Source organism: Condylura cristata, unplaced genomic scaffold, assembly GCF_000260355.1.
Source record: "Condylura cristata isolate star-nosed mole 26May11 unplaced genomic scaffold, ConCri1.0 scaffold00041, whole genome shotgun sequence".
NCBI lineage: Eukaryota > Metazoa > Chordata > Mammalia > Eulipotyphla > Talpidae > Condylura > Condylura cristata.
Genome location: NW_004567142.1, coordinates 241,947 through 266,105, shown reverse-complemented (window position 1 = coordinate 266,105; position 24,159 = coordinate 241,947). Strand labels below are relative to the sequence as shown.

At 57.1% G+C, this 24,159-nt stretch overlaps 1 protein-coding gene across 4 annotated transcripts; it reads left to right on the top strand.

Annotated features, from left to right (window-relative positions):
• Positions 1-101: 101 nt before the first annotated feature.
• Positions 102-16,972, top strand: LOC101637648 (chromosome unknown open reading frame, human C19orf47). Of its 4 annotated transcripts, XM_012733711.1 has the most exons (11): positions 102-159; positions 1,454-1,548; positions 3,759-3,810; positions 5,705-5,792; positions 5,887-6,001; positions 7,146-7,227; positions 8,665-8,802; positions 10,286-10,435; positions 11,824-11,894; positions 13,390-13,738; positions 14,380-16,972. In XM_012733711.1, exons 3-11 carry the CDS (start codon positions 3,792-3,794, stop codon positions 14,475-14,477), a joined length of 1,110 nt encoding a protein of 369 aa, XP_012589165.1. In that variant the 5' UTR covers positions 102-159; positions 1,454-1,548; positions 3,759-3,791; the 3' UTR covers positions 14,478-16,972. The 4 variants fall into 4 exon arrangements, with proteins under 4 accessions (XP_012589165.1, XP_012589164.1, XP_012589163.1 ...); XM_012733710.1 differs by having other exon boundaries at positions 13,390-14,465; XM_012733709.1 differs by having other exon boundaries at positions 10,283-10,435; positions 13,390-14,465.
• The last annotated feature ends 7,187 nt before the right edge of the window (positions 16,973-24,159 follow it).

Here is a 24,159-nt window from a genome sequence, read left to right as displayed (position 1 = left end):
GGCGGACCCGCGGACTAGAGCGGCCGCGACGGTCAGTCCGGCTTCCGGTGGCGGGGCGGTACTTCCGGGGCGTGCCTCCTGCAAGGGAGGAGGGTCTGACAGTTGGCGCCGCGGGCAGGGAGGGCGGGCTGCGCGAGTGGGCGCGGGCCGAAGGGCCAGGTGAGGCGCGGGCCGGGGGTGGTGGGACGGGACCGCGTGCCGTGGGGTTGGAGGGCGTCCGGGGTTCCGGAGTCACAGTCCCGGCACTTCTGTGCGCCCGGGACGAGCGACTTCTTTCTCTGATCCTTAGTTTCTTCCCTGTAGAATGGAGCATCAGGGTCCCATTCTAGCATCCTCCTCAGGGGTCGGAGTGAGAAGGCGGCGCGTGCCTGCCCGAGACCCTAGCTCGGTCCTTCGCAGCGGTGCTTCCTTGCTCTGCTCTTGTTAGGAGTGATGGTGTTTGCTCTGGGCGTGGAAGATCTGGGTGTCAGAGAGTGAAAGATTGTTGGACTTGGAGGCTGAATGTTTCAGATTCCCGCTGAGGCAGTGGGCTTGTGCCTTTACCTCTCTGAGCTTCATTTTCCTCATCTTTACGGTGAAGGCTAGTAGTCCCAGTATCATCGAATCCATGTGAGAATGCTGATGAAACCCTTAGCACCGGCGCCCGGCAATAGTATCCAGTAGGAGCTCAAGAGTTGGGTATAATAGTGACTCTGAGAGTCACTGGCATCGCTGGGCATCCCAACGATGGGCATCCTAAGGACAGCAATAGGAAAACCTTGGAATCTGGAGTTGGCAAAGCAGCATCCTGCCCCTTTTTTGGCCAATGTTGCCAAATCCTAGAGTGTTAGATTTTTCTTTTGCTTTTAAGCCACTGGAGCATTTTCCTCCAATCAGTGGTTTTACGGGGGAGAGTTTATATTATTAATTTGAAGAACTATCATTTGTTGGCCATGACAAGGAGCATAATAAGCTGAAATGTAATGGTAGCAGAACAGTTTATTAAATGTTGTAGACCGAAACGAAGGAACACCAGGAGGAAACAGCTTTAAGCCCAGTTCCTCCTTGCCGGATTCCATGGGCCCTACCAGGTTGTCTTACACTCTGGTTCCTGCTCACACTTTGCATGTGAATGACATCAGGTCAGTGACTGTCCTCCCCTTTCCCTAGTTCACTGCAATTTCTTTTATTTGATGCACGTGGACTTAGCACTTAACACTTTCCAAGCATTGCTACTAGGGCTTGGGATCAATGAAATCTTTTTATTCCTCTAACCACTCTTTCTCTTTTTATAATTGAGGGACATGAAGGTTAAGCCACTCGCTCCAGACTCAGGGTTAGGATTTTGCACAGTTGGGATTTGGACCGAAGCCTTTAAGAGTTTGGCTCTATCAGGAGTCTGGTGCATGGTTATTACTTTAGTTCTGAGAGCTGTCGTTTTTCTCTTATTAATGCTATACTTCTTACCACTCAGAAAGTCCACGCCGGAGATGGACTTTTAATGGTGGAGAGACTTCTGCAGCCACAGGGGGAGGATATCAGCACTTAAAGACTTCTTAAAGACTCCTGGTAAGCATCGACTGGCATAGCACTCGGCTCGTAGTAATCCTACAACTGGTGTCAATCACAGCCATTGGGCTGACTCGAGTTCAAGTTCTGGCCCTCCAGTTGCTGGCTATGTGACCTTGGACTTGCCACTCTGATCTGTAACATGGGGATCATTTATATTCCCCACTGCTCCTCTCCTTGTAAGGACGGAGGACGGGAGACGACTGAGATACACATACACACACACTCAGTGCCTGGCTTATAAACAGGAGCTTCTGCACAGGCACTTGGAATCAGGAAGAACTTGTTCTTAAATCCCAGTAAAATGACTTGCTAGATGTGGCATTTGGCAGATGATTGTACCTTGACAGGTCAGTTATTTTGTTGATTAAAATGGGGCTAATAATAGTCCTCACTGTGGAGGAGGTTGTGAGGTGTGAGCATGATATGATGCCTGGCTCTGGTCCTGCTGCATAGCTAGTGCCTGGTATGGGAGATCCTGAAGTTCTGTCTTTCCAGGGCTGCTCTGTGAGCGTTGCCGGTTGTGTTTTTATCTAGGGATAAAATCAGAAGGGAACGTGGGTCTTGGGGAGGCAAAGGCAGGTAAGAGTGATATTTGTGCACTTGTTCATCAGCAAAAGATGCAGCGGGAGCCAGAAAAGGCAGGATGAACCCTAACCCGGAGCGTCTCGTGGGCGGGGACCTGGCGAGCGCCTCCCAAAGCGGGCAGCACCACGCAGAGTGGCGCAGAGCTAAGAAGGGGCCAGGAGGGGCTCAGCACCCAGCACAGTGGCATCTGCGTGGAGGCAGGGCTGCTGGAGGGCAGGCCGGCAGGGCCACGACAGCTGAGACTTGTTGAGGACTCAGCGTGTGCCGGCCACTGGCTCACGGGCTTTGCTCCTAGAGCCCCTCCGGGCTGGGGCCGTGCTCTGAGGGAAGCCCTGAACTAGCCCCATTACAGATGGGCACACGAGGCCCGGCTGGTGAAGTGACCTGCCAGAGCCACGCGGCGAGGACGTGAGTTGTAGAATCAGATCGGAACCCCGCAGTCAGCCTCCGAAGGCTTTAGTCTGCACTATTGCTGTCACACCATCGAGCTGGGGGCAGATTGTGTGTGATGCGGGAAAGAGAGGCTCCGACAGCAGGCCTTCTGCACCCTGCGGCTGCGGCGGAGGGGCCTGGGGAGCCGCATCAGAGCAGAGGGCAGGGTGGGAGGAGAGCAGAGCGAGGGCAGAGGGAGAGGGGACCGGGACCCGGCTGGCTCCCACAGAAGGGCGCAGGGGGTTCAGGCCGGTAGTGTGGGACAGCTGGCCTGGCATCGGCACTGAGTCATCGGGAGAGAAAGTCACTTCCTCTGGTTCCCTCTCGAGCCTGCTGCTCCTGGCCAGGAGAAAGTCCCCACGGGGGCCGACATGTTGACACCTTTCTAACATCGCTCACCTTATCCAAGTGAAGGTGGCGTTTCCGTTTCCTCTCTGAGGCCCTGTGACGTGGTGCCCGTCTCTCTCTCGGCCTTCAGCTCCTCTCAGCCTCCTTGCCCACACCACTGCAGCCCCGCCGGCCCCTCGCCGCCCCTCAGACACGCAGGGGGAGCTGCTCACTTGGGCGCCGAGCCTCCTGCCGGGCTGCCTCTATGACGGCGTGGCTCGCTCCTCCGCCTCCTTCGGGCCCCCAGGTGTCACTCCAGAGGGATCGTCCTGACCCCCCTTCTTAGAATTGCTGCCCCACCGCCCAGGCCATGCGTCCTCTGACCCCGAAGGCCTTCTGTCTTATCATCTTGCTGTTTCGCTTGTTTACCGTCTCCCCCGCCCCCACCGAGATGGCAAGCTCTGTTCTGTTGCTCATCTCGGTACCGAGTTCCCAAGACAGTGCCCCACCCGTAGGTCATTCTCCGTAAGTCAGTTTCCAGTGGATGAATAAATGGGTATTTGCGGTTGAAGTCTCGCGCTGGGAGTGTTTTGTTCTGTGTTGCCCCTCTCCTGCTCCAGCCAGGCCTTCTGAGGTGTGCGGGAGTGGGGCTGTCGACATTTGCCGTCCGGGCATTGCCCCAGGCAGAAGCACTAGCTGTGGTGCAGCCCTGTCACTTGCGGACTGCCTGCCAGCTGCTCCGGCTATTCCTGGGCGATGAGCGCCCAGCCCGGCAGCTCCGCTGGCAGGCAGGCAGCAGCGAGCGCGGGACACACTCACCGCGCGGCACCTCAGGGGCCCTCTCCCCTCGTTCTGTCTTCCAGGCTCCAGGGAGCAGCGTCAGGGGAAGGGGGACAATGGTCTCGGTGACGATGGGTGAGTCTGTGGCCCTCTCTCTGGGGTTCCCTGCCCCTGCTGCCCCTCTGGCGGTGTGGCCTTGGGGGGGCGGCGGGCTGGGGGAGGGAGGGCCGGCTCACTGACGGGGACAGCTGTGCTCCCGGGCGCGGGGCAGGCCTGCTGCCTCTTCTGTCTTGGCCTCCTGACAGCGCAGTCTCGCTGCAGAGAACGGGGAGGTGACGTCCAGCAGCCTCCCAGCGGGCCTCTCAGAGCCGTGGTTTTCTCGCCTGTAAAGTGGGGATATGAGCAGGCGCTACACCCTGGAATGTGAGCGTTGAGGTGCTAGCGCCTGTAAGCTCCTGGGCATAGATCCGAACAGTGGTGCCCGCTTGCCCTCCCGTGAGCCGCACGTTTCCCGGGGAGCTCTGAAACTCAGTATTTTGGGCTTGCCAAGCCCAGAGATAGCTGGGCTTTAGATTATGCTCTGAGATTTATTGTATATACAGAAAAGCTCATTAAAAGTATTTGTGTGCAGACGAGCAGTTAAACCGAGCTCCGGAATGGAATGTCTTTGCTTTCCATGTCGCTGAAGTGCAGAAACAGGGAAGGCTGATCCGTGCTACTGGGCGGCGCAGGCTTTTCTTGGGGACAGGAACCAGGGGCCACGAAGGGACTAGGAGGGGCTTTGGCATCCTGGAAATATTTCGTCTTGATCTGGGCACTAGTCGCATAGGTGTGTTTACAAAAATGTAGCTCCTTGTGTGTATCCGCTCTGTTCCATAAGAGGTTTTTAAGCAGACTCCCTCTCACCGGCCAGGTAAGAAAGAATATGGCCAGCCCTGCTTGCCCCGAAGGGCCCAGCCCAACTCAAGCCCCGTCCGCCTCCAGAGGAAGCGAACCCCCATCTTGGTCTCGGCTTTGAGATTTCTATTTATTTATTTATTTTGTGTAGAAGAGCTGGGGTGTAGGCTGGGGGCGCAGGGGGTGAGACAGTGGGGAGCAGAACAGGTGGATCCAGTGAAGTCCACTGCTGCGGGGAGCAGCGGGGGGACAGGAGAGGTCTGCGCCATGTGGGCCACTCCCTGGCCGGGGTTAACTCAGGCCTTAGGGATGGCAGCGCTGAGACTGTACCCCAGGCCGCCCACCGGCCTTGGCGTTGGCACCGTGTGCAGGGGCAGTGGTGGCACCATCGCTGTCATCGCTGCAGGGCGTCGAGGGTGGCTCCTGGCCAGGCCCTTGGAGGCCTGTCACGTGGATCTCTCACGGGGCTGGGCAGTGACCGGAGGAGCTGGGCGCTGTGATCACTGGGATGTTGGCTCCCGAGAGGAGGGGCGTTGTTGTGCCGATGATACCCCCGTGCCTGGAGCAGGACCCGGCCTGGGCCCATGGCGTCGTAACTGCTTGTTGAACCTTATCCCAAACTTACAGATGAGGAAACTGAGCCTCGGACGTTAACTTGTCCCCCATCCTCAGCCGGGAATGTGGAGTCAGGAGTTTCTCTCCAAGCCAGGGCGGCTGCTGGGGCAAGGCGGGCCTTACTGACGCTCAGGGCCAGCTCCGTGACCCCGATTCCTGTCACCGCTCAGCCTGGGTCCGCTGACATGGACCCGGGCAGAGAACCCAGAATCCTGGCTCCCCAGAATCAGTCATCGGCCAGGCATGAGGAAGGGCGGCTGGTCGTCACGCTCCGGGCCGGGACAGTCGGGGGAAGAGCAGCTCGGCCTCTCCCGCTTCCCCGTCTGCTCCAGGGGGTTCTGGGGGCCATGGGCATAAAGCTGTGTGTACCGCACAGGGCTGTGGGGAGGGCTTAGCTCATGGTCCCCACAGAACACTCAGCGCGGGGGCAGCTGTGTGGGGTGCATTTCATATTGTGGTTTTGCTGCTGCTGTTCACTGAAGAAAGTAAAGGGACTAATGGCTCTGTCCACACGCAGCCACTTCCGAGTGGATCCAGTTCTTTAAGGAAGCCGGCATTCCTCCGGGCCCTGCTGTCAATTACGCCGTGATGTTCGTGGACAACAGGTGAGGCGGCTGAGGGACAGGGTGGGGAGCGGCGGGGGGCCAGGCTGGTGGCCGCTCACCTGGCCCACTGTGGCCTCGCCCGCCCTCCCTGTAGGATCCAGAAGAGCATGCTGTTGGACCTCAACAAGGAAATCATGAACGAGCTGGGCGTGACTGTGGTCGGGGACATCATCGCCATCCTCAAGCATGCCAAGGTGGTGCACCGCCAGGTGGGTACTGTGCCCTCTGTCGCTGCCAGGGGCCGGCAGGGGGGTGAACAGTGGCAGAGCCAGTAGGAAACTGGGAAGCAGAGGCAGGCCGGTCTGGGTGCTGAGGCTGAGGCCGCCGTGTGCTGTGTCGGCCTTCTCTGAGCCGTTCTCCAGGTGGAGACAGCCCCTGTTTGGCAGGGTGGCTGTGTGTTGAGGTGTCCAAAGCCCGAGTGCAGTGTCACCAGTCGGGTCCCCAGGCGGGCTCTCGTGCCCACGTCCTGGTGACAGCTGCACAAGGCCTTCTGTCCCAGGACTGGGGCGCCCCGTGGCCACAGTGGTGCCTTGTTCTTGCTCCTTTCGCTTACAGGGACCTTTACACAGGTGTTTCACCTCCCCGAGTCTCGCTGCACCGGGCTTTTTACATCCCAGCACTGTGGGCGGCTGTGGCCTGCCGCCTGGCAGTGTGCGTGGCACCCAGTGGGCGCAGCTAACATCTGGCGGGCGCCTGTCACCAAGGCCGGGCCCTGTCTCCGTCCTCTGCGCTTCCAGGGTGAGGCCGCTTGTCGGCAACACCGGAGTGTGTTCCTCCTGGTCCCGGTGCCGGTGCCGAGAGGGCGCCCTCAGACTGCTCCCAGACGCGCCGCGTTACCAGGCGGCGCTGCCGGGCCCTCCTGGTCCTTTCCAGGGGCTGCCCCGTCCCGGGGCCAGAAGGCCGCTGCGCAAAGCACTTTCTTTGAACTGGGAAGTTTTTAGAACGATTGTGGGGGGATAGAAGAGCTCAGCCAATAGTGCAGGCTCCCCCTCTCTTGTCCTGCGTCCCCTTACAGCAACCTCTTCAAAATTAAGAAATGAACTTCAGCACGCTGTGGCAAAGTAAGCTGCTGGATTGGATCACTTTTTCCCGTCATGCCTTTTCTGACCTGGGATCGTGCTGCGTTTTTTATCATGTCTCCTTCACCTCTTTGGACTTGAGACACTTTCATTGTCCTGCGTTTCTGATGGCCTAGACTGTTCCTCGGTTTGGGTTTGCTGCTTTCTCGTGTTCAGAAGGGGGAGGTTCTTTTCCCTGGCAGCCCCGGCTCCAGTCTCCCCAGTATGACTTAGATGTCGGGGACCCCGCCCCTCCGCCTGCGCCGTGGTAACCCAGGGCGCCTGTGTGTTACAGGACGTGTGCAGAGCTGCCACTGAGTCCGCGCCCTGCAGCCCCAGCCCCCTCCCGGGCGAACTTCGTCGAGGCCCCTCCAGCGGTGAGTGCTCACCCTCCTCCTTCACTCTGGCACCCCAGCAGTAAAGGGGGACGCGGCTGCAGTTTACAGAGGTGGAAGCAGCGGCCTCTGAGGCCACGTCTAGGGAAAACCAGCTGCACACTCAGTTCTCGCTTGTGATTCTAGTCTCACAAGTCCCTGCCAGCCCTGAGTCCCGCTGCACCCCTGCTCCCTGGGGAGACACGGGACCAGCTTCCTTCAGACCTCTGCTCTCAACATTTCCTTTCTATTTATTTATTTATTATTATATTAAAAAAAAATATTTACGCATACAGCACTGGGGTACAGGCCAGAGGTGCAGGGGGGTGAGAGGCTTCACCAGAGACAGAGTGGGGAGCAGAACAGGCAGATCGACGAAACACACTGCTGAGGGGAGCAGCAGGCGGGGCAGGTGCGTCATGTGGTCAGCTCCCTGGCCGCGGATCAAACTTGTGCTGCAGTGGCTGCGGAGAGCTTCACAGTGCCGCGCATTAACCTGTTGCGCCATCAGCAAGGGCCCTGCTCACAATATTCTCATCAGCGGATTGATGCAGGGCCTTATTTTATGTTTCTGTTTAGAGACACTCTGTTTGATACAGACCAGCAACAATGAGACCCTGCCACAGGAAGTGACCCAACACCCGTGTTCCTCTCAGTGGGTGGCCCTCTGGTCTGTGGCTCCCCACTGTATACCCTGGGACTCCCCCTCCCCCAAGGAGACGGGCTGCTCAGGACTGTCCCTGCCCCCTTGCCCCAGCCCAGCTGCAACCAGACCCCTGTGCTTCTGGCAGGCGGGGGACAGGAGCCACCCATAGAAATGGTTTACACTAGAGCCTGTCTACTTGGGAGGTGGGGTGACTGGATTTGTCTTTTGAGAAGCTGTTTATTGGGGACCTGTGAAGTACCAAAAACCCTTGTGGGCCTGGGATGCCACAGTGAATAGACAGTATCTCTCCCTGAAGCTTTTTTTGCTGTTTGCGTGTCCGCAATGTCAGGCTATGAGACTGTGATGAAAAAGAAGTGAGTGGAGGGGAGGGTGGCAGAGGTTGATGGGGTGGCCGAGGAAGTTTTCTGTGGGGAGCTACACCTGGGAGCCCTTTAGCACTTGGGGACCTGCGCGCAGGTAGCGTGGCAGGTGCCCTGAGGAGAGAGAGGCTTGCTGGGCGAGGAAGGTGCCAGAGACGAGTTTGGCTGAGAGGTAGCCGGCGGGGCTGGCGAGCTTGGCACAGGGCTGGTAATGTCTGGGAGAGGTGAGAGAGGGCCCGGCTAGCCCTGGACCTCACAGACGGCCCCCAGGGCAGGACCCGCCCCCCGACCCCACGCGTCCCCGTGTGAGGACCGTGCAGCCCAGGGCGACTGGCTCTCCCTTGCCCGCTGCATCCTGAGGCTCGCCTTCCATCCTGGCCCCACCTGATTGGACTCTCATCTTCCTCCTGGCAGCGGCCTCCCGAATGATCGCCAACAGCCTGAACCGCGACTCCCCACCCGGGACGCCCCCCAGGCGGCCAGATACCAGCACCTCCAAGATCTCGGTCACTGTGTCCAACAAGATGGCGGCGAAGAGCGCCAAGGCTGCTGGTGAGGGACCCGGGCGGGCGGCCGGAGGTGGAGGCATGGAGGTCGGCAGAGTATTGGGGATCATGGTCCTGTGGCCCCAAGACGTCCACAGTGCCAGGTCTCTTTCCACATCTGCGAGCAGGGCCTGTGGCCTCGGAGAATAGCAGGAAGCGCTTGAGCTGTTGCGTTTCAGGTCCAGGGCCCCTGGGTCCCGGTCTGCGTTGGTTCGGTCTCTGTTTTACTATGAGCACTGGACCGGAGAGCTACCCTCTTAGCGCAGTTTTTTTTTTTTTTTTTTAGTTTAAAAAAAATTATTTATTTATTTACGCATACAGAGCTGGGGTACAGGCCAGAGGTGCAGGGGCGGTGAGAGGATTCACCAGACACAAGGTTGGGAGCAGAACAGGCAGATCGATGAAGGACACTGCTGAGGGAGCAGCGGGCGGGTCAGGAGAGGTCTGCCAGCCTTGTGGTCACCTCCTGGACAGGCGGGATCGTGCTCAGTGGCTTTAGCTTCTCAGGCTGTGCTTTAACCCGCTGCGCTGCCAGGGAGGGCCCACTTAGCGCAGTTGTAAGTGCTTGCTGCAGTCTTTAACAGATGTTCACTGAGCCCTGCATTGGTGCCAGGCCCTGGCCTTGATGCCTGGGGTCAGAAGTGAAGACGCTGTCCTGCCCTCCCAGCAGGCGGGAGCCTTTCAGCCATAGTGTGGCCTGCTCAGACCCTTGTCGTGACTCGAGGACTTCCCATTGTGGTCTTCCCAGACTTACTGCTCAGCTCCCCACCGGCCTCCTTCCCAGCACGGGGCACCCATCCTCTGTGCCCTGCTTCTGTGGGTACCCTTCCGCGGCCGGACTCAGGCCTTGGGCTTCTAGCCCTTCTGTCCACTGCACTCACCCGCCGTGGTTGGCATCATCCTCATAATGGCAAACCTGGACACGGAGCCCCGGAAGGAACACACCGCGTGTCACCGGCCGCGGCTCCGTTTCTGTGGTGTGTCTGTCCCCTTTTAACTTGTCGCCCGCGAACAAGAAAGTCAAACTTAGGTTCTACAAGTATTTTAAAAGGGAGCGAGGTTGGGAGTTGGCTGCTATCTTACCCCTTGACCCAGTAGAGATTTTTTTTTTGAAAACTTTGGTAGACTTTGTCACAATGCACAAAAATTGTGAGTATACAGCTTGATCAGTTTTTAAGAAGTGAGCATGCCCGTGAAACCACAGCTTCGCTGGAGCTCTGGAGCCCCCGTGGTCCGTCAGGTCCGGCAGGGGTGGGACGCCCGCCGGCCTGTGGCAGGGCGTTGGTGGGGCCACCCGCTGCCTGGGGTTTCTCGCATCTCTGCCCCATCACGCCCGGGCTTCTCAGTGGTTTAGCGCCAGTGCGGACAGGGTGATTGGAAGATGCGCTCCAGAGAGCATGTGGAGATGGGGCACAGGTGTGCACACTGCTGGACGCCCCCGGAGAGCAGGCCACCCCAGAAAGTGCTCACCCTCGCCTCCTCCCCAGCAGCCCTCGCCCGCCGGGAGGAGGAGGCCCTGGGTGTTCCCGCCAAGCGGCGCCGGGTCACTGCCGAGATGGAAGGGAAATACATCATCAACATGCCCAAGGGCACCACCCCCCGGACCCGCAAGATCCTGGAGCAGCAGCAGGCGGCCAAAGGTACCGGCGCACAGGCACCCCAGCACAGACGCTGCTCCCTGCGTGCTGCCTCGGGCAGGCGTGGCATGCGCCCCGGTGCTGGGTGGGCCCAGCGGCCTTGCCACAGGGGCGGCCATGATGGCCACAGAGAAGGGGCTCGACCTACGCTCAGCATCGCGGGGCGCCCCAGTGCCTCGGTTCATGCCTTCCCTGAGGGCCAGGGAGAGGGAACCCAGATGAGCCGCGGGCGGCTCGTGAGGCTGGGCGGGGGGCGGGGGTCTTCCCGGCCGGAGGAGCGTGCAGATGCTTCTGTACGTTTTTGTGGGGAAAGGTTCAGAAAAGGCAGAAAGTGTGCGGCAAAAGCACGCTGTCCCCCCCTCCCACATCCCCGCCTGTTAGCCTCCCAGCCAGCCCCGGGGGTTAGCACGTGTTACGCGGACGAACACGTCTGGGCATTTCTTTTCTTGGTGGGCGTGAAGAGCATCATTCCATCGGCTTTCTTCACGTTGGTGTATGTGCTCTGCCTTCCTCTTTTTAATCGCTGTTAAGTGTTCCCCTGGTGTTTTTACATCATCGTTCTCCTACTGCTGGCTAAGTGGGTCCCCCGCAAGCTTCAAACTTTTATCAGCCACTGTGAACCCACACACAGTGCACCACCGTGCCGCAGGCATTCGGAGGGGATGTGTGTCCTGGCTGAGGGGGAGACGGCATGGAGGCCTCTGGAAGGCCTTCATTGAAACCGCTTTTCGTGACCTGTTTCATTTCGGAGTCTGGGCCCCCTCCCTCCCGTGGCCGTCACCCCACTCAGCAGAGCTTGGATTGATCATGGGGGCCCAGTTCCTTCCAGGGCAATGGGTGATGCTTTCTGGCCTAACCGACACCTGTCTGAGCGGAGCCGGGCGTGAGAGTGCAGCTTCGGGGCCTCTGGCTGCGCCAGCGCCCCTGGCTCCATAAACGCAGGGGGGCCCGGGCACAGCTTCCTGGCCTGGCGGAGGACCCGGCCGGCGTGGCTGTGGGAGGCTCTGGCCGGGAGGAGAGGAGAGCAAACCTGCCAGGCCGCACCCCGGCTCTGCCCCGAAGCTGTTCTTTAGGATGTGGAGTCATTACTGTTCACCAGATCCTCTCAGAAGCCCGTGACCCCAAAGAGTAGGGATCAAGAGCGCTCCACACAGTTGATGCACTTGTGCGGTGGCTCAAGGGACGGAAGTGTTGACTTTAGCTGCGCCTTCGCGCCTCAGACCCTGGCCCAGAGCACATGGGTCCAGGTCCCCACCACGCCTGCCGCGCCCAGCCCGCAGCTGCCTGAACCAGAGCTGACTGGCGCTGGCCTGGGCGCGGCATCCCCCGGGGCCCACTCAGGGCCCATGGGGCCTCCGCGGGTGCCGACTGACACCTCCCTCCGGTCCCAGGTCTCCACAGGACGTCCGTGTTTGACCGCCTCGGCGCCGAGACCAAGGCAGACACTACGACAGGGAATAAAGTGAGTTGGAGTCGCGGGGGCTGCTCCCGGTTCTCGAGCGCCTGGCACCCCTCACGCCCCCCCCCCCCCCATCTGTCCAGCCTGAGTTCCCTTCTTTGCCCTGGCGGCTTCCCTGCCTGGTGGGCTCCTGGGTGCCACCCTTAGACCTCCCCCATCACATGTCCCTTGAAGGGGCCCTGTCCAGACCTGGTCCCAGGGGAGCCCCGCTGACCGCATTTCAGGCAACCACCAGGCTGATGTCACCAGCTGCCTCCACCTGCCCTCTCTCCTCCCTGGCTGGGGATGGCGGCGGCTTTTTACCTGGTCTCCTCAGAGCTACCGTGACCCCCGAGCACTCTCCCACAGGGCAGGCTGGCCTGCCCTGCACACCTCCAGGGCTTCCCCATCCTGCTCTGGGTGCAGCAGTCCCCCAGCGGTGATTTGGGCCCTGCACCGTGTGGCTGCACAGCCGCAGCAAGAGACCTCAGCCCCTGTGCCTCGGTTTCCTCATCTGTATGGCACCCGAGGATGGTGACCATCTGTATGGTGGTCACGAGGATGAAGAGAGCGGTACCTCCTGGTGCGGCATTCTGGGTGTGGAAGGCGCTTTTGACACGGCTCCTTGGCTGACTGTGGTGCGGCCCTCATGGCCTTCCCTGCCCCTCGCCAGGTTCATCCAGCCTGGCCTTTGCTCACATCCTAGGGCCTCATGAGCTGGATAGAAACAATTTGGGCTCTTTTTTTTTTTTTTTTTAAGATGTATTTATTATACAAGAACTGGGGTATAGGCCAGCGGTGTGAGGAGTGAGAGGATTCACCTGAGACACAGTGGGGAGCAGAACAGGCAGAGCTACTGAATCCACTGCTGAGGAGAGCAGCGGGGAGACAGGGGAGGTCCCTGCACCCTGTGGTCACTCCCTGGCTGGGGATCAAACTCATGCTGCAGTGGCTGCGGACAGCTTCATAGTTGTGCGCTTTTAACCCCTGGCACCGCCAGGGAGGCCCCCAAAGTACTCAGGCTCTTGTGGCTTGAAGGGAGTCCTGGACCTAGCCAGGGCTTGTGAGTTTGATCCTCACTCCTGCCCTGGGGACTCAGCTCTTGTCTCCGGATTCAGCCTCAAGGGCTTGGGCTCGGTTGGTGCCACCATGAGCACTTTCTGGACTCTGAGAAGAGACGGGGTTTCCCTGCCCTGCTCTCCCCTTCCTAGAGACGCATGACTGTCAGCATTAGGGAATTAGTGATGTCGTTCCCAGTGCCAGGTCCCTCTTTCCCACTGGGCTGTGAGCCGTGGACAGACAGCCTGATCGGTCGCCGCCGTCCCCAGCAGCACCCAGCATGCCAGGCCATTCCAGTGCCTCTCCGGGCAGGACCCGCTAGGCGCTCACCACTATCTGGGGTGTCCCTCCCAACTGTGAGCTCCCCGAGACCAGGCGCAGAGGCTTGCCTCTGTGACCCTGCACTCTGTGTGTTGAGTGACTTAAGTGACTCCCTTGTCCTGTCTCTCGACTGCCACAGCCCACAGGAGTCTTCAGCCGCCTGGGGGCCACTCCAGAGACGGATGAGGATCTGGCTTGGGACAGTGACAATGACAGCAGCAGCTCTGTCCTGCAGTACGCTGGGGTCTTGAAGAAACTCAGCCGGGGTCCAGCCAAGGCCAGCCCCCAGCCGGCACTGACTGTCAAAGCCAAGGCCACGAGCTCGGCAGCTCCAGCCGCTGCCCCCACCCTGCGGCGCCTGGCGCTTCCCCCACGCCCTGGACTAGAGAGGAAGCCCGAGTCCCTGTCCAAAGTCAGCATCATCCAGAGACTAGGCAAGGCTGCCCTTGTGCCCGAGGCCCAGGACAGCCAGGTCACGAGCACCAAGAGTAAGTCCTCCGCCGACGTCAAGGTCACCATTAAGAGGACTCTGGTGGGGCCCCGGGGCAACAGCTCGAGCGAGAGCCTGGGTGCCCAGATGGACCACGCGGGCGCTGTGAGCGTGTTCAAAAGACTGGGCCACAGGACCTTCTAGCCCACGGGGCGGAGGGCGCAGGCCTCCAGGCTCCTGGCCGCGGCAGGGGCTTCCGTGAGGGCGTGCCCTCCCTCTGCCAGCTTCTGGACGACGCTGCTCGCCGCCCTCAGGCCTTCAGGCTGGGCCTGAGCTCCTGGGGCCCCACCCGGTTCCGCTGAGTCTGAGTTGGTCACTGTGGCCGGGCCTGGCCACCCTGGGACTCCCCTCTCGCTTCCTCTGCTGTCCTCTGCCTGGCTGGGCAGGACTCCTTGCTGCCTCTCCCAAATGCCAGGCCCCTTTCCGCTTCTACACTCCCTTCCCCCCTCTCAGCGGCACCTGCTGCCCAGGGCCTGTCTCCTCAGTCCCTGGCCCCCACAGTTGGGGTGGCCTGGAGGGGCCCCGTTATGCCCTGGCCCTGCCAGCGTCCCAAGGCCCTCCCCTCCCCACCTGAATTTCTCAGTCTCTGCCTCTCTTCACTCTGTTCATTTCTCTTCTGTTTTCTGTCCCGGTGGCAAGGCCCGACTGTCCGCTGCGTCCTGCCTGACCCTCCTGCTCCTCCAGTCTCCCAGCGGCCCCCTCGTCGGCGGTGGCGTCCAGCCTGTAAAGACTGTTAGCTGCCCTCACTCCCAGGCTGCAGGGACCTCCCCAGACCCTGGGCTGCGCCTGGGCACCTCCATTTTCCTGCCCTGGGCATCTTTTTCTCTGAAATTCGGTGGCAGGTGGTGGGCCGGGCACTGGGAAGGGAGCCCAGCGCCGAGAGAAGACCACTGTTTTAATATATTTTTGTGACTTTCAGACCGTTTCCCTGCCCTCCTTCAGGGTGAGTCACGGGGCTGCTTTTCCTGCAAAGCACAGCGTGGGTGGGGGCTCGCTGGCAGGCTGGTGTCCAGTGCCCTGCACACACGGGGCCTCGTCTTTGCTGCAGCCCCCAAGTGCAAGGCAGTCACGGTCATGGTCTCCCCGCCCGCAGGCTCCCTTTCCCCAGCAAGCTGCAGTGGGTCCGGCCTCTGCCGCCTCCCGCCCCCCAGATGTCACCTGTGACTGCCACTCTGCCTGCCAGAGTGGCTGCACCATTCCGGACGCCATGGCTTTCTGTAGACTTGATTGTTCACACACGCACACTGCCTCTGGGCAGGCTGGCCCCCCACCCTGAGCCGGCAGCCAGCCCTGCGGCCTGGCTGGGTCAAGGGGGGAGAGTACAGTGAGTGGGCAGAGCACTGTCCCAACGCGGCGCCGTGAGCGAGCGAGACGCTCCACGGAGGAGGTGACGGGAAGTGCCCTGTGAAGTTGGAAAGGAGAGAGTTGCAGGCGGAGGAAGCAGCCAAGACAGAGGCCCAAGGTGGGACGGGGCGTGGAGAGGGCTGAGTGGCAGGCTTGACTGGTGAGGAGCGAGGCTGGCCAGGAGCCTGTGGCCAGCGCGAGCAGGGTGCGGCCAGGAGCCAGGTCACCGGGCCTCTCACCCAGAGAGGAGTTGGACATAGCCCGGGACCCCAGGATTTCAGAGGCTGTGGAGCAGGTGAAATGATCGAGGGGCTTCCCGGCTGTGGCTGCTGCAGGGGAGTGGGCAGGCGGGGGAGCAGGGGCAGCGCACGGCCGGTCCACCCTGGTGGGGGTGCGGAAGGGAGGTTGGAGGAGCCGCAGGTGGGCCAGGAGGGTGGTGGCTTGGACTGCTGGCTGGGAGGTGAGCTGCTGGTGGGTGCAGGGCTCGGGGCCCGCAGGGTTCACAGCCAGCTCAGGGGACTCCTGTGTTCAGAAAGGGGCCTAGAGAGAGGACGCAGAGGGACCTGGGGCCGCTGCCCCCTGGAGGATCGACTCTGCTAAGGGGTGGCTGAGGTGGTCCGGGCTGGGTGAGCTGGGAGGGCAGCGAGCATGAGATGGGACATGGTCACGGGTCGTTTCCTCTTTATTGTAAAGCGGGCGTCACAGAATTTCCCATGCCAAGGGACCCCGGTACTGAGTGTGCACGCAGAGTGTGAAGTATATTGTGCTGTCCAGCCTCGGTCCAGGCCTGTCCTCACCTTCATTTTCGCCGCCCATTTTCAGTCAGGCAGTGTCCAGGCAGGAGGGCTGGACCCACCTCCTGGTGCGGACCCAGGCTAGACCCTCATGGGGTGGGGCCGTGATGCTCAGAAGATTCCAGGACTCCCATGCCAGTGCCACCAAGAGTTCCTCATGCCGGGGCACATTTCCAGCTGGTCTTCAGCTCCCTTTTCCCTACCCTTTAACAAACTTCTGGTTCCACCTCATGGGTGATTTTAGCAAGAGCCAGGTTCATGAGAGTCCTAGTGACTGAATTTAAGAGCCCATGGTAATTTCTAGAGGTTTAATTGGAACCACAGCAGTAGCAAAACGCAGCTGGCACACACCACCTTACCTGCGGCAGGTAAGTCTGGTCGGGGCCACTCTAGGCGAGGGCCGGACCCAACTGGCAGGTGGCTGCTCTGGGCTCGATGTCGGGATGGCTGGGATCCTCACCCCAGCACTGGTCACCCCTCACCCCTCCATTGTTGTCTCAATTGCAGATTTGAAATGGCCCATTTGGAAAGTGGGTGGGTATCTTAGGATGGTTACTTTGGGATTCTAGCATTCTCTGTGTGTCCTGTTCCCCCTGCCTTGGTCAGCACGACCCAGCAAGTGTTTGTGCCCTGGGCCTGAGAGTCGCCTCCTGCCCCCCACACCCCTCGCCACCGTCTACAGGGACCAGCGCCACTGTGGAAGCCCAAGATGTCCCCCACCCATTAGGGGTTTCCCCAAACAGTGACCCACATGGGGCGGATTTCCGCCCCCCGCTCTGGTTTTCAGCGTGTTTGAGCTTATATAGTGATACAGAGTTCAGCATGCACACAACAGAAAGGGTTTAGCAGTGAAGTTTCCCCCGGCCCCCAAACCCCCTGCCAGTGTCGCTGGGGCCTGCGGTAACCTCCGTGGCGTGTTCACGTGCGTGCATAGTGCTCACTCGTCCACGCGAGCAGAGGGACAGCGCCCGCAGGCACCTTAGCTGCCCGGTGAATGCAAACAGCACACACTCACGGCGTGACTGACAGAATCCGGTTATGTGGATGGGAGCGGCTGCTTTCAGCCTCCTGCTGTTACGGGCAGGTGGTGCAGCCGTGGGTGACCTGGCATATGCGGGCGGGCGGGCGGTCCAGGACTGAATTTGAACTCCAGGGTTACCACTTCAGATGATACCGGGCAAACAGCAAGCCTGAACTCAGCTCTTCCCAGGATCGTTGACCTTCGGACGGTTTATTTCCACGTGTATCACCCCGTTTCCAAAAGGGTAAAGACATGGAACTTTTCTCATTGGTGGCGGCTGAGGGAGTGGGTCAGGGCTGCCGACCGCGCCTGTGTGCAGAAGTACTAACGAAGCGCCCTGCTAAGTGGACAGGCTTGGGGCGAGGGCGACGCTGGGAAAGGCAGGACTTCATTCTCACGCCACAGCGTGGAGACGGAAGTGCAGCGAGCCGGGCTGTGCCAAGTCACAGCCCCAGCCCAGCCCGCCCAGGCGGGGATGGCGATCTAGAGACCCGTCCCCTGTGCGCGCCTCGGCTCAGGCCAACCCCGCCGCCGCCCTTGCCTTGGGCGCCTGAGCCCTGGGACCTTGACCTTTGCTTTGGGGGCCTGACCTGGCTCCCTCAGGCCTGTGTCTGAAGGCCTGACCTCTACCCCACCTGCTCTGAGGACGCAAAGCCTTCCTAAACCTCACCAAACAGGAAATGCTGCCTCCTTGCTTTTAGTGACACACAGAACACTTTGCATCTGCTTTAGATTTGCTGGTGCCCGTGGGAGCAGCTTGTGCCTGTGCCATCACTTTGCCCTGTTCCTAGCAGCTGACATTAGCCCGCTGCAAGGTAACAGGCCGGGCTTGCTAGGCTAGTGTCACGCCTGCACAGCCGTCCACGTTCCTTTTTCACGTTTTTTTCGCATTTGGGGTACTTTGTGGCACGTATGGCTTCACACCATGTTGACAAACGGCTGTCTCCCTCGGCTCCTCCTGGCTAGGCTCCTCCTGGCTGTAGCGGTAGCTCGGACTTGCCTGGTGACCTTGACAGTGTAGAGCACGCTGATCAGGCAGGGGATTTGTCTGATGTTTTTCTCACGGTTAGATCGAGGCTAATGCGCGTGTCAGAGAAAGTCTGCAGGAGTCTGTGCCATCTGGTCGCAAATGTGTGCTGGGACCATGACACCGTGGTTTAGAGACCTTGACCCCTGACCCCTGACTTGACCTCAACCACCTGCTATACGTATGGTGTCTCCATGTTGGATTCTTCAAAGCGAAGCACTCACACCCAAGCTGTGTGTGTGTGTGTTTGTGTGTGTGCCACCTCCCAACGGCCAGGTGATGACATAACTTACTTAGAATTCTTCTCTAAGGGAGCTTTGTCTCTTCTCCCTTCTTACTAACGTATTCAATCGTTTATTTTTGTCACCACAGCCTCATGGATGTCTGCTTTACCCTTTTGTAACCTGAGGCTACTTGATCCATTTTGTTGCTCATGTTACTCTAGCTTCTTCCACTGGGCATCCGCGTCATAGCCTCTGTCAGTACCTCATTTATTTTTATTGGTGAATAACATGGGAGAGTGAGGATGGGTCACATGTGGTTGGTGCACTCGCTGGACATTTGGCTTGTTCTGGCGTCTGGCTCTAAGGAAAACTGTGGCCATGGACGTTCGAATGTAAGTTTGCGTGAAAAAGCGACTTTGAGTTCTCTTGAGCTTCACACTTCGGCGTTGAAAGTCAGGTCATTTTAGTCACTTGAGAACGTGGTGGGCTGTTTTCCAAGGTGGAATCACCATCTCATATTCCACTAGCAGGTGTGAGGGTGCCGAGGTCTCCACGTCCTTCCTAACACATTCTGACTTTTCCATCATTGCTTTCCTAGTGGTGTGAAGTGCTATTTTTTTTTTCCTAAAGATTCATTTATTTATACATACAACAATTGAGTACAGGCCACAGGTGCAAGGAGGGGGAGTTGAGAGGGAGCAGATCAGGCAGATCTACTGAAACACACTGCTGAGGGAGCAGTGGGAGACAGGAGAGGGCTGCTGTGCCCTCTCCCTGGCCGGGGATCAAACTCGTGCTGCAGTGGCTGTGGATGGCTTTGTAATGCTGTGCTTTAACCCATTGTGACATCAGGGAGGGCAGTGCTTTTTTGCCTTATCTCTGAAATTGGTGATTTTCAACAGCACCACTAAAGGACCATTACTGACACTCTTATTAGCTATAGAAAGGGCTTTGGAATAACTATTTAATACCATCGTAATTTTTTAAAGATTTATTTATTTATGCATATAGAACTGGGGTACAGGCCAGAGGTATGGTGGGTGGGAGGATTCACCAGAGACAGCGTGGGGAGCAGGACAGGTATACTGACAAAGTACACTGCTGAGGGGAGCAGTGGGCAGGTCAGTGCCATGCCATGTGGGTCAGCTCCCTGGCTGGGGATTGAACTCGTGCTGCAGTGGCTGTGGAGGGCTTCATAATGCTGTGCTTTAATCCGATGCACTACCAGGGAGGGCAACTATAATTGTAACTTTATAGAAAATTAGCAAGAACAGTACAAGGGATTGCTGTGTCTGCTTTGTCTAGATTTGACAATTGTTCATTCCATTTGTCTTCCTGTCCCCTCCCCCACCCCAGTATGTATACACATACCTACCTACCTGCATACTGTGGTTTTGAGAATTGAGTTGGAGAACATCTTGCCTCGTTGCTTTGGGATACTTCCATAAGAACATGAACATTCTCTTTTCAGAAGCATAGGACAGCAATCAAAATCCAAGAAATCCGAGCTGGACACAGTATGCTTGTCCAATTCACAGTTCACATTCCAGCGTCATCAGTTGTCTGACAGCTGCCTCTTTCCCCCTGGCTCAGAATCCAGTTCCGGATCACATGTAGCATTTAGGTGTTCCGTAAAAGCTTCCTGTTAAACAGTGATTGTTTAAATAACGGCTTGAAGAAAGTTCGCTCACTTGCTCCAAGTCTTAGCTGGCTGCCAGTCAGCAGGGGCCCAGCAGGGAAGAGCGGCTTGTGTGGCGCCACCTTGCGGCAACAGAGCAGATCGGTTGTAAATTACACCCTTGGCAGAGGTGAAATAACTTTCTTAAGCACCAGAAAAAAAGGAGGCGATATTCAGGTCACCAGTTTTTCTTAATATGTGGGAAACTATGTCGTAAGTATTTTTTCTGATGCACATGCTTGGCATAAAACAAGACGTTGCTGTATCTCAAATCTGAACCACACAGGTGAAGTCCAGTGTTTTGGGTGAAAACAAGGCTGAGCCTGAGACATCTTTGGGAATAGTTGACGTCTCAGTATTACAGCTGTATGATGTCCGTGAGAGACTTGCCCTGACTTTTGCAAAATAGGCCTTACACAGACTCGGCCTGTAGGAAGGCAGAATGAGTCGTGGCTATACTGTAGTTCCCAGGACTGTCACGGATGTGCAGGACGTCTTCACTGAAGACAAACAGAGGATTAGTATTTGTTCAGCTTGTTGTGAGTAGACAAGTTCTGACCTTAAGGAAAATCCAGCCCAGTATGGAGCTTTCAGCTTCCTAATCAAAACCATATTCAGTCAACACATACTTACTGATCCCCAAGTCCCAGCTATGTGCCAGCATTGTCTGGGAACTGGGAAGACAAGGTCTTTTCCCTCATGGGCAAATTTATATGCTGCTTTGGAGGAAGACAATTACAAAATAAAAATATCCTTTAGTGTTAAGAGTTCAGTAGGGAATTCTAATAAGGTAATGAAATAAACACATCATGGTTCTTCTGGATTTGGGGACACTGGGAAAGACTCCCTAAAAAGATGAAATTTGAAGTGGGTTCTCTAAAACACAAGAAAGCCTCTCTGGTGGTGCAGGGGTTAAGTCTCAGCACTATGAAGCTATTCCAGTCACTGCGGCATGAGTTCAATCCCTGGCCAGGGAGGTGACCCACATGGCACGGCAGACTGTCTCCCACTGCTCCCCTCTGCACTGTATTTCAGTGGATCCACCTACTGTTCTGCTCCCTACTCTGTCTCTGGTGAATCTTCACACCTCTGGCCTACACCCCAGCTCTTGTTTGCATAAATAAATTTTAACAACCAAAAAAAGACAAAGTGCCAGTCATGAAAAGATGAAGACTGTATGGGGGGAGGGGACAGGTGAACCATCCAGGCAAAAGGGTCGGACACTGGGAGTGGGAGCAAGCTTGACTCGTGGAGGAGTGGAGAAGAGAGAGAGAACGTGGCGGTCAGGGGCAAGACAAGGTCAAGGTGAAGTCAGAAGAGTAGGCAGGGGCAGCTCACATAGGCCCTGGAGGCTTCGGGAGGCCTTTTGACAGGCTGTGGGAAGCCATCTGCTTTTGGAGGTTGATAAAGCGGTTGATCTTGAGAGTAGAAAACGCTCCCTTCAAGGCCACCACAGAAGTGTGTCAGCCTGGAACCATCAGTTTCAACTTACTGGGCCTTTCCAACATGTTGACAAGTTGAATGTGCATGGTTCTTCTGCTACGACTTTTGAAACATTTTGTAAAAAGGAAATTGGAACCAACACTCACAGAATCCCTGAGGTTTAGCTGTGCTTCTGCCAAACACTTCAGATTACCCTCAAAGGATCTTCCCAACACAGTAGCATCTAGGGTGGGGCTTAGTTACTGCCGGCTGGGGATCCTAAAATATTATTTCAAGATTTCTGTATAACATGGGAAACTTTTAAATAAAAGCTTTTTTGGTGATGGTTCCAGACTTCTTTGAGAATCTGCTCCATGCTGTAGACCTTCTCCCCTGAACATGGTCAGGATAAAGAAAGGGGGGACAGGTCTGATTCCTCCTGAGTGTATCTCCTGCTTGCCCATGTGTGGCAGGGATTTTCCCCATGGTCATGGCCAGCACTGCCAGGGACACACCTGCCTGCTTGGGACTACTTAAAGTTCTTTTTTTTTTTTTTTTTCTAAAGATTTTATTTGTGCATACAGAACTGGGACACAGGCCAGAGATGTGGAGGGTGAGAGAATTCACCAGAGACAGAGTGGAGTGCAGAACAGGCAGATCAACGAAATACACTGCTGAGGGGAGCAGCGGGCGGGTCAGGAGAGGTCTGCCACGCCATGTGGTCACCTCCGGGACAGGCACCATCAGGAGCCCAATCTCTGTAAGAAGGTTGAACTGGACTCCCTGGGGACAGAAGAGGGCTTTGAGGAGACACCCTCTGTGTTCCTCAGAGCAAGCTTCTTAATCTTTTTTCCCATAATCATATTATGGGCATATTTCACACAAGACGCTGTTGGCCTTTCTCCCTAGAAAAGTGAACAGGGGGCCCATATTTATAGTTATGGGCAGGAGTTCACACACTAAGGGTAGAGACTATCTTGGGTTTTAGGGGATTTTCTTCTTACTCCCCCTTGACGTCAAAATTAAGAGACTAAGGCCCCCAAATGACAAGTGAGTGGTTTTGCTGAAGCCACACAGGGGCAGAAGTAGAGGCAGTACTTTCTATTTCCCAGCAAGAACTGAATTCAAAGTCCAGGCTCAGGACAGTTGGTGTTCCAGTGTTCCAACCTTGCCTGCACCCCAAGTTGTCCCAGGGCCTGACTAAGCCCCTAAATCTACTGTAGCATCTAAACTCTGAGACTGCACAACAATAACATACCAGTGGTGGGACTGTGTTGAGCAGAACCTGCTCAGAGGTTTTAACAATTTAACAATTGCTAAATAAGTTCTATTGCTACTGTTTCACAATCAGGAAAGACAGGCTTGCAGGAGTGAAGTTATTTTGACAAGATCATAGGACAGACACGATTAGAACCAGGGTCTGTTCATCTCCAAAGCCATGCACAAGGTTCCTCCCTAGATCAGTGGTTTTCAAGCTGCAAGGCATAGGGGCAGGAAGCAGTGCAGCGGGATCTCAAGCAGCATTGGCAAAGTGAAATCTCAGAATGCCTCGTACATAAGGTAAGAAGGGCTCAGTGACACTTGGGGCCTCTCACCACAGGTACATATGTGTATACTAGGTCTTTATAATAGTTTGGAAGCCATGCCTTTGACTAGTAGTTCACTGAGGAGTTTATGCCATGCACATGCGCAGTGAGAGAATCCAGCAGGTGTTCTAGGAGTTAGCTAAGGATAACTTTGTGGGGTGAGGCAGAGAGGGGTGGCCTGTGAGCGGTTCAGCACAGAGAGGAGCCAAGAAGGTAGGCACGTGAACCTATGGGCGAGTCCAGATGGGTGCAGAAGGGCTAATTCTTGAAACATATTCCCCAAAAGCCCGCTCTGCTGGGCATGGTGTTGGGTCCATAGGAATGAGCATGTCAGTCTTCCCTGTGGGGCTCCATGCAGTAGGTCACCAACCTATAGCTAGACAGTAAGAGACTGAAATGGTCAGGGCCGTGGTGGGGGACAGGATTTAGGTGGACCCAGGATTCCTCAACTCCCAGTAAAGCCTTCTAGAAAAGTCTGCACTAACCATAGTGCTCTTGCCAAGTCGTGTGGCATGCTGGAACCCACATTCAGAAGCTAGCCAACCCCACCCAACCTAGAAGAGACTGGAACCAGATGTCTCCCAGCTGTAGGAGTACATTAGCTAATACGTGGTTCAGGATCTGTGCAAAACATTCTTTTGCAGGACAACTGTAAGCACAAAATTAAAAAAGTTATACCCCCATATTGAATCAAACATAGGAAAAGATTAGGGTTAATACTTTGAAGTCACAAACTAACTGATAAAAACTATTTACATAAATTCGCCCAGTAGCCCCTGAGGCAGCTACGATGGTTTTCCACGTTGCCGCTCTGGACACTGAGGCAAGCCTTCTGCCGGCCGGCACCAGCAAGGAAAGGCAAACTCGGGTTTGTGTGATTCAGAGCCTAAGCTCACCCGTGAGGCCTGCAGTAAGCGGGCAACCCCTTCTAGCCCTGCTCCAGAGCTTTTTCAGAGCCTCCGAACCCGCAGCAAATAGCGCTCAGTAAACGAGATCAAAGCATAGGTAAATAAGGCCCAGGGGCTGCTGGGAAAACAACACTGAGGCCAGCCTCTAGGGAAAGCCGGCGTCACGGCCCTACTGCGCCGGCGCGACTCTGTGCTTTCCGCCCGGCATCTGCGCAATGCACCTTTCCTGGCCACCTAGGCCCAAACGTGCCGCCTGTACGCAGGCGCTCTGCCCTGTGTCGCCCCGCTCCCTCGGTTTGCGCCTGCGCCCTAGTGCTCTCCCAGACCATCGTTCAGCCCTTGTACGTCAGTTCCTGTTTGTGGCGGGAGAAGGCGGTATTTCCGGCCAGAGGGTGGGAGGGGGCGGTGAGCGGGG

What these genes read in the sequence shown, in the direction of transcription:
- LOC101637648 (XM_012733709.1), top strand. An exon ending in GCAGCAGCAGGCGGCCAAAG is followed by an intron (nt 10,436 to 11,823) that starts GTACCGGCGCAC and finishes CTCCGGTCCCAG; the next exon opens with GTCTCCACAGGACGTCCGTG. An exon ending in ACACTACGACAGGGAATAAA is followed by an intron (nt 11,895 to 13,389) that starts GTGAGTTGGAGT and finishes CGACTGCCACAG; the next exon opens with CCCACAGGAGTCTTCAGCCG.